The sequence below is a fragment of the Dipteris shenzhenensis genome, chromosome 1, assembly GCF_047967505.1.
Source record: "Dipteris shenzhenensis isolate YYH24624 ecotype China chromosome 1, Dip_SZ_1.0, whole genome shotgun sequence".
Lineage (NCBI taxonomy): Eukaryota > Viridiplantae > Streptophyta > Polypodiopsida > Gleicheniales > Dipteridaceae > Dipteris > Dipteris shenzhenensis.
This window is the reverse complement of record NC_141596.1, coordinates 3,007,125-3,021,308: the sequence shown is the minus strand read 5'-3', so window position 1 is coordinate 3,021,308 and position 14,184 is coordinate 3,007,125. Positions and strand designations below refer to the sequence as shown.

The 14,184-nt window shown below is 46.1% G+C and overlaps 1 protein-coding gene across 1 annotated transcript in view; it reads right to left on the bottom strand.

Annotated features, from left to right (window-relative positions):
- Positions 1–14,184, bottom strand: part of RUS5 (root UVB sensitive protein (Protein of unknown function, DUF647)) — a 140,277-nt gene that overhangs the window by 35,492 nt on the left and 90,601 nt on the right. Inside the window, exons 6-9 of the mRNA XM_087396226.1 lie at positions 1,131–1,177; positions 930–1,008; positions 669–741; positions 429–518 (exon numbers count right to left, since the gene is read on the bottom strand). Coding sequence (XP_087252352.1) covers positions 429–518; positions 669–741; positions 930–1,008; positions 1,131–1,177 — 289 coding nt within the window. The remainder of the gene's footprint in view (positions 1–428; positions 519–668; positions 742–929; positions 1,009–1,130; positions 1,178–14,184) is intronic.

The following is a 14,184-nucleotide window of genomic DNA, read 5'->3' as shown; positions in this document are numbered from 1 at the left end:
ACGTGTGGTGTACGGGAAGGCATCGGGATAACAGCCCGGAGCTATCTTTGAGAGAGAAAGAGAAAGAGAGAGAATATGATTTTTATTAATGTCCACTGGGAGACCCAACAAGACCTATGGGACAGATCCAATAATCCACAAGTAATGATTATAACATCTCAAAGAATAGTTGTTAGGTGTTCTAGCCTCTAGGACCATCTATGAGACTAATACTTGTCTAGCTAGCTTGTGTGGCCATGCCAAGATTTTGTGTTGCTGCACCAAAATCTCTTTCAAGATTTAAACTCTATTGCTAATGACGTTTTTCAAATCACATGCATTTTCATACTTTTAATAAAAATTATGCATCAGTGTTGGACAATAAAAATTGTGTGTGGACTGATCCACACATTCTCACGATTAGCATTCGAAAGGTCCGAATGTTTCACCTTAGCAGAAACTTCTCCCATGTTTCCAGCTATTGCAAAATGGTTCTGGATAACCCGGAAAGAAGGATCTTTTAAACCTCTTCCTACAGCCTGATTTAGTATAATACACACCAAGAAGTTGATATCAAGAATAGCATTAGCCCGCTTTTACCTGCATTCTCCAGAAAACTTAGAAACCAGAAATGACTGAACAAATGAATGTATTCCTCGATTATAATCAATGCAAGAAATGCACAGTACCTTGGTAAGGTGCCCAAGAGAAGCAAGAGGAAGAAACAATCCAGGCATAATTGGTGTAGCAAGCTCAAAAATGCTACAAATGGTAAAATAGCGATAGTGTGGTTAAGAATAAAAAGGCTTACCTATAAACCTAATATTAGTTCAACTTTCAACATAAGGTGATCATTGAAAAAAGTATGTTATAAAAGAATAAGATATGCTCTAGAAACACAGGCTAGGGAACTTGTCCCTTTTTCTTCAAAAGCCTGAGCAGTTGCTAACCTTCCGAAACTGCCAATGAATTCAGCATACATTCGCCATTGTTTAGGGTCATCATCAAAGAGTCTTCCAAAACGCCCACCTGAAGCACTATACAGCAGATATGGAATTTTCTACAAGACAAACCCACCCTTCATAATGATGAAAGTCAATTATAAGGAGCTAAGCAGTAAGTAATCCAAGGAGATAGCAGGATGGACACACCAATAAAAAGCCGACCAAAAGCTCCTAGCCCATCTTTAGAGACCCACCTGCAAGTGAAATCCTTTTGAAATCAAAATAGTGCTAAGGTTTATTTCTTGAAAATGTTGAGTTGTAAGGAACACTTTTATTTATATTGCTTCCTCTATATGACGGATCGGGTACCAGAAGAAAAACTGCAGTACCAAGAGAGTGAGACGCCCTGCTCTCACTTATGTTTCCCCCCCTCACTGCCCTACTAATCCCTTGACCATTCAAGGGTTCACGCAATTTCCCTCATTTTCCATTTACTGCTTTTCAGTGCCTCTTGTCAATTTTTTCCCTGCTTATCCCCACCCTCTCCTACTAATTATCTCTTCTGCAATGTACCCTGATTTTCACTACTACTGCTTGACACCTTTTCACTATTGCTCCCCACCCACCTGGGGATGTTTTCTTCCCTTTCCTGCTTGCTCTTCTCACCGCTGCTGTTTTCCATCCTTGATCTTTCTCTCGACCTTATTGAACCTATGATGCCCTCTTTTATGTCCCCTTGGTCTTCCCTCCATCCTTCCTTGAGTGTGTTTCCCTCCCCATGCCTCGTTCCTCTTCCCCAACGTATTTCAATTTTCTGCCTCCTCACCTCTATTTTCCCTCATTACCGAGTGAACTGAAGCTTTCTTTCTTGACTGCTCTTGAGGAAGTTCAGGGTTTTCTTAAACCACGTTTCAGAGCTTCAACCTACCATGTATAGAAATGGAGAAACCTATGGCCTTTCTATTGTCTGCTGTATTGGTAAGTGCAAGAAGCGACAATAGATTATCTTTAAGAGAATCGGCATTAGATTCAATGAAACCAGAAAGCTTTAAGAGAGAAAGACTTTTGCCTCAATCAGCCTAGTGGCCAAGGATATTAATAGCTGGCTTCTGGCCAAACATCCTCATGCTGGACATTCCTCGACCCATTTTATAGCCTTACAAAAGAATTCCATTCAATGTGATCTACAAACCAAAAAGAAAGTGGAGCTTTAACAACTCTGTATATAGGGGTTCCCGGGCTAATCTTCTCTACACGCAACTTTGTGAAACTTGGCTTTGTACTTTCCTTTTCTTATCCGACACCTAAACTAGTATTCACCGAAACTTCTGCACCTGATACACTGCCCCAATAGGCTGGCATGTTAGAGATTAATCATGCACATATGCACAAAACCAGAAGCAATAATCTCAAGAGTACTCCAGACACATGAAGAGTATGAAGATGAGCAAAGGAGGTCTCATATAGACGCTGTCTAAAACATGGTTTTTTAAAATAAATGAAGACAACAAAGGTAGGTAAAACACTAGGGCAAAAAAGATGGCTTCGAAAAAGTTGGATTCCTATGAACACTTAGGACACTAAGGCCATTAAGGTATATGGGACAGTAGGCAGGGCACCTAGAACACTAGGATAGGACTATTTAATTGCACTCAGATTTAAAGTAGATAATTAGCAAATATAAGGCACGGTGACGGAAGATGATAGAGAGGAGGATAGCAGACAAATAATGAACAGTAGAGCTTGGCAAATGAAAGAATCGTCATTAGCAGTGGCGGTTGTACAAACTGGCAAAGCCGGAGTTGGAAAATGCAAGCAGGTCTCAATTGTATAGCATTCATGTACCATATACTTTTGCAGCACATTTGCTTATCGGTTTGCTGCGTGTTTTCCTCCTTTTCATCACATGTAAATGTGTTTAAAGGATTCTTGGCCACATCATCACAAGACTGGTTATTGCAACCGGAAAGAGCTGAATCTTAATGTGCTACGCCAAGCTCACAAAGAAATTTCAGAAGCCAGAATTGCACACACTGCTGCACTAGCTGCCATATTCTGAACCTAATTGAATATGAGAGAACTAGGGTTCTAGTTCTTCCTCACACAGAAAATATTGCCATTGCTGAGTGAGCATAGCCTGTCATGGACTTCCAGTCCTTGATCCCAGCCCAATCACTATCACAAAAACCATTCATCTTAAGGTTTTAAATGTCCAAACATATGCATGATATACTTGAAAATACTTTAGCCTTCCTTCTTGGGGGTGTCCCATATATTGGCTGACACAAGTGACACTATATGAATGCCCAACCTCATGCTCATTAAGTTAACCAAGACCCTCATAGTAGCATCCAGTTTCAGTCCTGTCTTAATGGCTATTTTTGCTGTCCTACAAATGAGATTTTCAAAAGCCTGCATCACATGGATCACAAAGATTCCATCTTTTGGCTTCGATATTTACTTCATATGGCTCACAAACATTCCATCTTTTCATTTTAAATACTCCTATGCCCAAGAACTAGTGCAAACTGCCCCAAATCTGTCATCTCAAACTGCTTGCAAGTTGCAACCTTGAGCTGTTCAATGAGAGTATATAGTCATTGCTTCTAATGACAAGGTCATCCACCTATAGAATCACAAGGATGATGCTATAGAGTTGGGATTTGATGTGGTATTTTGCATGTCAAAAGTCTTGACAAAGGCATCGATCTCTATGTCCCATAAGCTAGCCGTTTCCTTGAGACCAAGGAGTGACTTTTTGAGTTTGCGTACTTTCTCCTCTTGTCCTTTTGCACAAATCCACAGTTGGCTTGTTGGTATGGATCTCACTACCCACCATCAAGCTAGGGGGAAATGCTGAGGAGGCAACTTAGGTGCGAGTAGTGGAGGTGATACGGGGCCACAATGTGTGACACATGCAAGGAGTGATTGATTGCCCTCTCCAAGAAGGTGTATAGCAAGAGAAGATGCACTCAATAGAACGTCATTTCACCAAAGGGATACGAAACCCCAAATAATGATCCCCACAATAATTGGAACTATCACTTGGATCCAAGCCCATGAAGGGAGGCACCTTTGTAATGAAGGGGGGCACCCTCGCCTTCGCTTGTTTTGTAGACTTTCGGAAGGCCTTCGACGCTGTCCTGTGATCCTGCATGATCAAGAGACTACAGGATATGCAGATTCCAGAGGTTCTGATCTGGGAGTGGTGAGCCTATACAAGTCCGTTAGAGGGAGAATTCGTGCCCCAGGAGGCCTATCAGACTGGATTGAGAGCACGATCGGAGTAAAGCACGGGTGCCCTCCCTCACTAACTCTCTTCGGGCTCTACATTGATGAGATTACATCTTTCATAGACCGCCTAGGAGGTGAGGGAGCACCACTAGTGGACTTGATGATACAGGTTCTACTATATGCGGATGACATAGTCCTCTTGTCATCTTCGGCAGAGGGACCACAGAGACATCTAGATACCCTAGAGGCATTCTGCAAAGAGAGAGACCTGATGGTGTCAACCGTGGGAAGACCAAGGTCATGATCTTCAACACCTCCTACACAGTGCTTCACCAACATAGATTTACATACCAGAGTCAGCCAGTGGAGATTGTGCAGTCCTAAACATACTTGGGTGCGGTTTTCACAGGGTCAGTTTTCACGATGACCCACACAGCCAAAGCACGACTCACACGAGGGCATGGTGCCTTGGCCGGACTAGAGCGATAGTGCTTCCAGGCGCACTTCTAGGATCCACCGACGAAGTGTTGGCTTTTCGACACTCTAGTAAGGCCGACCGCCATGTATGCGGCACCGTTTTAGGGACGTGATATATATTTTTTTTTCAAGAAAATTACTTCATTAAGTATAAATGAAAGCCGCGAGAGCAAGCTCAAATGCGGGAGTACATCATGCAATGCATGAAAAAACAGCTCAAAGTGAGCTAATGAAGAACCAAGGCGGAGGCTGAAAATGCCATTCAACCCTAAAGGCAACTCAGAGAAGAAAGGAGATCCCCTCCAAACTCTGAAAAAAGTAACTCTCCTAGTAGTGGCTGCTCAAGAGGATCCCTGCAGGCTCGCCCAAATGGCCATCAAAGTGTGTACTGTGTCAGTCCAAATACTGGCCATAGTCTGGGAAGGGTGAACCTGGATAACCTCCATCGCCTCTGTACACATGGCTCTCCAAATATGCCAAGCTGCAATGCTAGCCAAAATATCCCAAGACGTGTCTATTGAGGCATGAGCAGCTCTAAAAGGAGTGTGGGGAACATCTTGGAGGGAACAAGACTCCACTGAATGTCGCCGTACAATCAAAGCTGGATCTGGATCATGTCCCTCGAAGAACACCTGTGCGCCAGTAAGAGATAACCAAGCCACTGAACCCCAAGTCATATAAAAAGGTGCTGTATGAAAGATGTTGAAAATCCTAGCAACACCTTTCCATATTGTCCTCGCCTGTCTGCACTCCCAAAGGCAATGATGTACTGACTCAACTGCCATGTGACAAGGAGGACAAGTAGGGTCAGCCTCGAACCTGGATCTTCACAAGTTCACTGCAATTCCTCCATGAATAGAAAGCCAAAAGAAAAGAGTGACCTTTCTATTCCTGAGGGATTTCCAGAGCCTACGCCAAAAGTTCTTCCGCACAGCTGGGGAAATCTGAAAACTATCCCAGTGTGGCGCTCTGGAGGGCCTCCAACCTCTACTACTGAGCTGAAATCTCCGGGCATTTCTAACTGTATATTGAAAGAAGGAAAAGCTCTTCTCTCGGTGCCCCTCATCAATCCATTCCCACTTCCCTAGGTCCCACTGCAAGAACCTAATAGGGGAACCACCATACGGCTGCCAAAGTCTCCAAGACCCCAGTGCAGGGAGAATAGGATCAGGGTCAAGATATCACTGTGAATCCCTGCCCCACTCCATGAATCTTGCAATCCTGATAGGCTGAAATGCAACCTCCAAAAGAATATCATCAAAAGATCTGATAAGTTTGCCTCTCGACAGAACATTAAAGACAATGGTATCCTCATGTGCATCCTGCAATGCAATGATCTCTAACGGAATGCCCGTCCCTTAGAACACTCCCCACCAAGTGGACTCTGTAAGCGACATGTCATCTGTGTCAATCCACTCTGGCGGAATGGCTGCCTGTATCTCTCCCTCTGAGGTGGCCAACTGCTAAAAATCTATGATCCTCTAGAAGTCTCATAAAGGCTTGCCAAGTGCCTACAGTAGAGGCATGTCCCCTCTCCCATCTAGACCACTGCATAAAATGTGACACTCCTAGTGGCCTGCCATGATGATCCAAAATCGAGTCATTCCACATGACTGGCTGCCTTTGAATCTCTTCACGAGAAGTGGGTGGAACTCTGCGAAGTGTGTTTCTGAAGCAGCCCCAAGCTTTCAGAATAGCAGCCATGAGAGGGGAAGGTGGGGATAAGGTGGGCTGAGGTAAAGATCCATCTGCTACTGTCCAACCAATCTCCCCCATGAGAAGGGGTGCAAGACTGAATACTGCGTGAGAAAAAATCCTTCCAGGGCTCCTGTTTAGGCATCAATCCACGTACTACAAACTTGCAGAGCAAGGCCATACTCTACAAGCTCGGGTCAATAATATTGAGACCCCCTTCTCCTGTGGGGAGAATGAGGGTCTCCCAAGCCACCCTGGATACAACATCTGAGGTGCCATCTAAACCGCTCCATAGGAAGTTCTTGATAGGTCTCATGAGCTGAGTGATACAATCTCTAGATCTGCACCAACATGAGCAAACAAACCAAGTAGTGGCCAACAATACCTGGTTCACAACCACAACACTGGATGCAAGGTCAAGTCTAGCTGAACTCCAAAAGATGAGTTTCCTCCTGATACTCTCCAACACGGGAGCGAACTGCTATGCCGGAGAGATGCCCAACCCAACCTGGCATCCCAGATATCTGACCGAGACTCCCCTCTAAATCCAAGTGAACCCTATGTCAATCCCCCAGACTGGAGTGTCCTCATCACTGATCTAAAAGCCATTGGATTTGTTCCAATTAATGTGTGCACCTGCTGCAATGCAAAACAAATCCAATGCTGTCCTGAATGAATTTGGTGTCTGTGGAGTGGCATCCAAAAAAACAGCCGTGTCATCTGCCAACTCACTGTCTAAGAGCTCATCCTCCTGCCTCAGAGGAAGCCTGAGCCCTACAATTCCAGCTTGAGCTCTAATGTAATAGCTCATACCCTCAACCACAAAGAGGAAAAGAAAGGGGGCTAGGGGGCAACCCTGACGGACTGATCTGGTAATCTCAAACCTGTCTCCCCTGACTCCACCAATAAGAACCTGGCTGTGGGCTGATCTGTAGAGGGCTGACACCCCTCTGACCCATGTATCTGAGAAGTTGTCACATGCACCCCTGCACTTCGGTGCAAAGTGACACACTGGCTACATCGACAAGTGCGTTATAGTTCCCAGATAGGAAATTTTGTCATATGATGTGACCCCTGTGAGCCCTTGTCCAGGGACAGTCATGCACAGGCTACGTAGGTCAGTCTCTCAGCCTTAGGTCAAGTCAACAATTCAGTTCTTGTTCACTAGTACCCACTGGACAACAGTAGCTTAGTGTTTCCATCTTATAGGTTAGGTCTTAGCCGAGGTTAGGAGCCCCTTTAGGGCCCCCAAAGGCTGGACAGGTAAGCAAGGAAGGCAGCCTGCAAAGGCTGCCCAAAAACTCCCCTGGCAAATGAGCCAGGAGGGCTATTTATAGACTGGTTGTAGGCCAACCAGTCTGTAAAACAGACCCACCCAGTTGGCTGTTTACAGACTGGATTGGCTCAGTTCCACAGCCCTATAAAAGGGCCCCTTTGCTGCCCTTTTGAAGCATCCAGTTGCTCCTGCCTACAGCTCTCTACAGCTCCACTTCAGCCTCCTTGTGGAGGCCCTGAACTCCTAAGATCTGGCCCTGCTCTAGCCTCAGTCCCTTGGCCATCAGTTCAGCCTGATCTGAAGCTGTCCACGCAGCACCACAGTCGGAGGTTTGGACCAGCAAACGGAGAGAGGTTTGGACACTGTTTCATCAGCTTTCTCAGCTTTCTTTTATAGGCTACACGGCCTATTTCTTAGCTCTATTCTCTCAGTCATATCTCAGTTCTCTCTCAGTATCTATTACTCTCAGCTTTCTCAGTAACCCTGCATTATGGTGGACAGCATAAACCTCTTCCTTGCCTCGCAAAAGCATCCTACATTGTCAGTGTGGACAGCATCAAGGTCTCGGTATTGGTCGGCGTTGCCTCTCAGATCTTTGGGTCTGCTATACGTGTGCACAATGAGCTCTTCAGAAGTGCGTTCCATGCTCTCTCGAAGAGTGTTCTTTGTATTTCTCAGTTCTCCAAGTATAAAGCAAATCCTCCCCTAATTGGGGGAGGCGGCCCTCAGTGGGTACAGGGACCCAATCGGTTATCGACTCTACTCTCTCTCTACCCTCATCTCCTTTCTCTCTCTATGGTAAACAACGCTAATTCCTTGCTAAAGGTTTAAAGAAGGTCTTGCTGTGAATTACACGATCAGATTACCGTTGCATGTTACATTGGTATCAGAGCTTTGGTCTATATCCAGCTTGACTGCTGCAAGTGTATGGTTGTGTTGAGATCCGGAAAGGACACACAATCAAGCGCCATGGAAGGGTCAGGAAAAGATTTCATCTTCGAAGACTTTGAAGAGGAGAAAGACTACAAGATACGCTTCCGCCAAGTGCTCAAGAATTGATGGCGAACCTTCTAGAGCAAAATCGGGTCCTCCTGCAGCAACTCGAAGAACATTCATCCCAGCTAGAAGAAAGTAGAAGACAGCTGGACCAGACAAAACAACGTCTAGAGGAAAAAGAAGCGGAAAAGCTGCTGGAAGAAAGAGGAACCACAGATTTTGAAAAACTGCTCTTGTTGATGCGTGAGAAACGCAAAAATGAGGAGGCATTGCGATGCGCAGAGCTCACCCAGACAGAGAGGCAACAAAAGCTAGACCGAGAGGCGATGCTTCTCCAACACAAACAGATGTTAGCCACTATGCAAGCAAGTTTGAGCGTAGCAGCCATCACTACCACAGCTTCGCCATCGACAAAGGTAACACCACTCACGTGGTCCACTCAAATTTTGTTAAGTATGATGGTTAGTGTGACCATTCAGCAATTTTGTAATTTATTCATTAGTTTGTAGCTCATTTTCCGTTAGCGCGGATTCAAGATAAGCAAGATAAAGTCCACCTTGCAGCCCCTCATCTTACAGGTGAGGTGGTGACTTGGTGGCAGCATTGGGCTAGTAAGCATACTGACCCAACAACGTTTAAGACGAATTTTGTTTGGGCAACGTTTGTGGCCGAATGGTTTGCCTGTGTTGACATACAATAACAAGGTCATCACACTGGCACAATAGTTGGGCATGACAGAGAGCGCCAAGATGAAGCAATTCATTCGAGGATTGGACACGAACATACATTTTACCATTCGGAACTTCAACCCACCAGATTACGAGCGGGCATTACGAGCGGGCGCTGACTCTCACACAAAATTAAGAGATGATGCTGAACGGGGGAAAGCCCAAGCAGGTCCAAAAAGATTCCAAAGCCCCACAGTAGTCAAACAACACAGCAGGTAAGGATCAGAAGAAGGACAACTAGTTCCAAAAGAAAGACGGCCAGGCTTCTGGTCGAAAGAAGGAGTCCAAGCCAAAGATGACTCCGGATGAGAAGGCTAAAGCGGGTATTACGGGAGGCTATCTACTATAGCCCGACGAGCAGAAGCGGTACCACCAAGAACATCGCTGCTTTCATTAGCACCACATCGCTGGGCATAGCAAGAAGGATTGTCGGAAGTGGCTTGCCGAAAAGGCTGCGAAAGCACCTACTTCGTCTGTCGCCAATGTATTGGCTCTTCCAGCCCCGCCTCCATTCTCAGCTACGAATGCCGTCTTCCTTGCTTTGAACACCATTCCCACGGTGGTCTTTCAAGGTAAGGAGGGGGATTTCTCACATCAAAAGAAGGCGCTCATTCGAGCGTACGGCACAGCTAACGCGCATCAATTTATTGTCCTATTCAATATGGAGAGTTCAGAAGATGCCATCTCCCCTTAGCTTGCCAAGACAGTGGGGTGTACCTTGGTGCCTCACGAGCTTGCAGTGGATGGGTTCACGCCCGGCTTGCACACACACATCATGAATAAGGCCATCCATTTCACTTTTTCAGTTCAAAAGGCCAAGTTTACGCAGGATTTTATTTTGACTCCTTTGCTGCAGTGCGACATGATCCTCGGGATTCAATGGTTCCGTGAGCATGTTCCGATGCCTGATTGGCGGCAGGACACCTTCATGATTGTGGAAGGTTTACCTTCACGATGGGGCAAGCGATGGTGGATCTACTCCAAGAGTTCCAAGACATCATGCTCCGAGATGATCTGCCACCCCAGCTGCCTCCCAAATGACCGGAAGACCATCGCATTGATCTACTTCCGGACTCGACACCTCTAAGTAAGTTCCCTTATTGACTTTCAAAGTCTATGGAGGGATAGTTAGAGCAGGTCACGCCGCCCGCAAGGGTACCATGTGTGCACTTGTCTATGTCCACTGCCAAATCACTACAGTTCAAGCCACTCCTCCGATGGGGCAAGCGATGGTGGATCTACTCCAAGACTTCCAAGACATCAGGCTCCGGGATGATCTGCCACCCCAGTTGCCTCCCAAACGACCGGAAGACCATCGTATTGATCTACTTCTAGACTCAACACCTCCAAGTAAGTTCCCTTATTGACTTTCAAAGTCTATGGAGGGAGAGTTAGAGCAAAAATTGTCTCAATTACTGCGCCCAAGGTTTATTAGACCTTCTTCCTCGCCTTTTGCTGCACCCATAGAAAGCGGCAGGCTTACTTATGCCATTGCCAATCCCCGACGGTCCTTTTCAGGACATAGGTATGGATTTCGTGGGGCCACTTCCAACATCCCCAGGTACGCGTAATACTCAATGTCTTACTATTGTTTGTTGCTTTAGTAAGTATTGTATGCTTATTCCCTGCAAATAAACAGCCAGCGTTGAAGATGTAGCTCGTTTATTTATCAAGTATTGGTATCCCATTGGAGGGTTGCCAAAGACCATCACATCCGACAGGGACTCCCAAGTTTACGTCTAACTTTTGGCGATCCTTGTTTGATAATTTTGGTACTAAGTTGCAGATGTCAGCGCTTTCCATCTGCAATCGAACGGCGCAAAGGAAAAGTATAATGGTATGGCATTTGATATTTTGAAATCATATTGTCATGATGCTCAGGGAAAGTGGGAGCAGTTTCTTCCGCTTGTGCAGGCCATTCTAAACAATACCTATTCTTCAAGTATCAGTCGCACACCTTATGAAGCGGCGTTTGGACGACGGTTTACCTCACTCCTCACCCAGATGGTATCTCCATCTCTTGAAGTCAACATAACCACCGAATCAATGGCAGAAATTACGGAGTCCGTGAAAAGCCGCATCGCCAAGCTCAAGCATCGTATACGCGCCAAGCTAACAAATCCAGACGAGATGTCCAGTATAAAGAGGGTCAATGGGTGTATTTACGCATTATCAAGCAAAGATTGAAGCAGGTGGGCAAGTGATGCCCTAAGCTGTCCTTCAGGAGCTTCGGACCATTCCCTATTATTCAAAAGATCAACGATGTCTCAATGAAGTTACGCCTACCAGACAGTTGGACTATGCACAACGTGTTCCATGTAGGTTGGTTGAAGCCATATTTTGGACCTCCTCTTTCAGAGATTTCCAACGAGCAACAACCTGAAGTTCTTGATGAAGACGAAGTTTTGCAGCCATAACATATCCTTCTTCATAAATTCAAGCATGGGTCAGGACGTAGGATCCGTGAGTTTTACACCAAGTTCCGTGATCGAGCTACCCATGAAGCAGTGTGGTTGGACGAAGATTTTTTCCAAGAGTTTCCCCAGATATTGGAGGACTACTTGGAAGCAATGAGCCTACCGCCAAGTTAAGAAGGAGAGAATGTCACATGCACCCCTGCACTTGGGTGCAAAGTGACACACTGGCTACATCAACAAGTGTGTTATAGTTCCCAGATAGGAGATTTTGTCATATGCTGTGACCCCTTTGTGAGCCTTTGTCCAGGGACAGTCAGGCACAAGCTACGTAGGTCAATCTCTCAGCCTTAGGTCAAGTCAACAATTCAGTTCTTGCTCATTAGTGCCCACTGGAGAACAGTAGGTTAGTTTTTCCATCTTATAGGTTAGGTCTTAGCTTAGGTTAGGAGCCCCTTTAGGGCCCCCAAAGGCTGGACAGGTAAGCAGGGAAAGCAGCCTGCAAATGCTGCCCAAAAACTCCCCTGGCAAATGAGCCAGGAGGGCTATTTATAGGCTGCTTGTAGGCCAACCAGTCTGTAAAACAGACCGACCCAGTCGGTTGACTGGGTCGGCTAAAAGGGCCCCTTTGCTGCCCTCTTCAGCCTCCTTGTGCAGCCCCTGAACTCCTAAGATCTGGCCCTGCTCTAGCCTCAGTCCCTTGGCCATCAGTTCAGCCTGATCTGAAGCTGTCCACGCAGCACCACAGTCGGAGGTTTGGACCAGCAAACGGAGAGAGGTTTGGAGACCGCTTAATCATCTTTCTCAGCTTTCTTTTACAGGCTACACAGCCTATCTCTTAGCTCTATTCTCTCAGTCGTATCTCAGCTCTCTCTCAGTATCTATTACTCTCAGCTTTCACTCTCTCACTCACGCAGTAACCCTGCATTCCGGTGGACAGCACAAGCCTCTTCCTTGCCTTGCAGAAGCATCCTACATCGTCACTGTGGACAGCATCAAGGTCTCCGTATTGGTCGGCATTGCCTCTCAGTCTTTGGGTCTACTATACGTGTGCACAGTGAGCTCTTCAGAAGCGCGTTCCGTGCTCTCTCGAGGAGTGTTCTTTGTATTTCTTAGTTCTCCAAGTATAAAGCAAATTCTCCCCTAATTGGGGGAGGGGGCCTTCCTAGTCTTCTGTAACAACTAGCTAGTAACAACTTACAGACTAGAGTACTCCAAAATCATTGGACATTATAGGCATTGTATGAACGAATTTTGTGAATTTTTAGCTTAGCTTACATAGTTTCAGTATACTATATGTATGCAGGGCTTAAAATTTGCATTTATTAAGACCCAAATATACAAACTCAATTTTTGAAACGCCCCCTGTTTTTTTGAAACGTTTCATGTTTTGTAAGTATTGAAACGTTTCTTTGAACTATGTCTAGCAGCGCGTGAGGTGGTAGGAATTGGTCATGAAGAAGGTCCAAGTCGGGTGAAGTTATGAGGCGCACTCGTGGATCTTTTTGGTCTTTTCTTTTTCCTTGGGCAATCTCTCGCAAAAATGCCCAAGGATCCTGCAAATTCTACATTGATCCTGTCTCCCTGCAATCTCGACTCTCTATCAGAAGAAGGAGCCATCTGGATGCTGAAGCATAATGTGGTCATCCGAGATGTTAGGGTCAGAGACAATGACCCTAAGACGTAGTACCCCATCGGACTTGACTTCGTTTATTACTACAGTAGGCATCTCAGGGAGAGGGGGGATCTTAGTAACAACTCCAAAGGCGGCTCCAATGGAATGTAGCAATCGATGGTACACCTGAGGAAGGCCTGGAAATCTGATGAAAAGTGACGTCGTCCGGCTGTCTTCCTCGATAGGATCAAACCCCAAAGAAAAAGGGGTCAAAAAAATCCTCTTGGAGCTCAGTGCTAACGGGCTAGCCTGTAGCATTGTACGATCTACCTTCGAGGAGTCTGGAAGAAACCTCACCCAAGCAGACAAACATTTGTAAGGTGCCCTGCAAGGTCTCCAAGTAGAGTGGCGAGCATCCAGTCCCTGGCTTGTAACCTAGAAGGGTGGGACCCATGGATGCAAGCAAAGATGTCGAGCTCTCTTGGTCAGTATCTTTTTTGAGCTGCTGCAACTCGTCTTTTGAAAAAACAACTGTTTTCGCGGCCGGTGGGAGTGGACGGAGATTTGTTGAAGGCACAGCCATCGCCAATCAAGGTGGGAGAGGCCGACTCAAACACGAACAAGGTTCCTTCCGCACTAAGCTGCCCGGGAGAGGAGGAGGAGGAAGATGAGTTGAGGAGGAGGAGGAGGAGGAGGAGGGGCTGAGGAGGAAAGGAATGAAGGGGAGGATGAGAAGGGAGGAAGAGGAGGAGGAGGAGGAGAAGGAGAAGAGGGAGAGGGAGGAGGGGCAGGGAGCATGAAGAAAGGGTAGAGGAGAGGGCTGAGG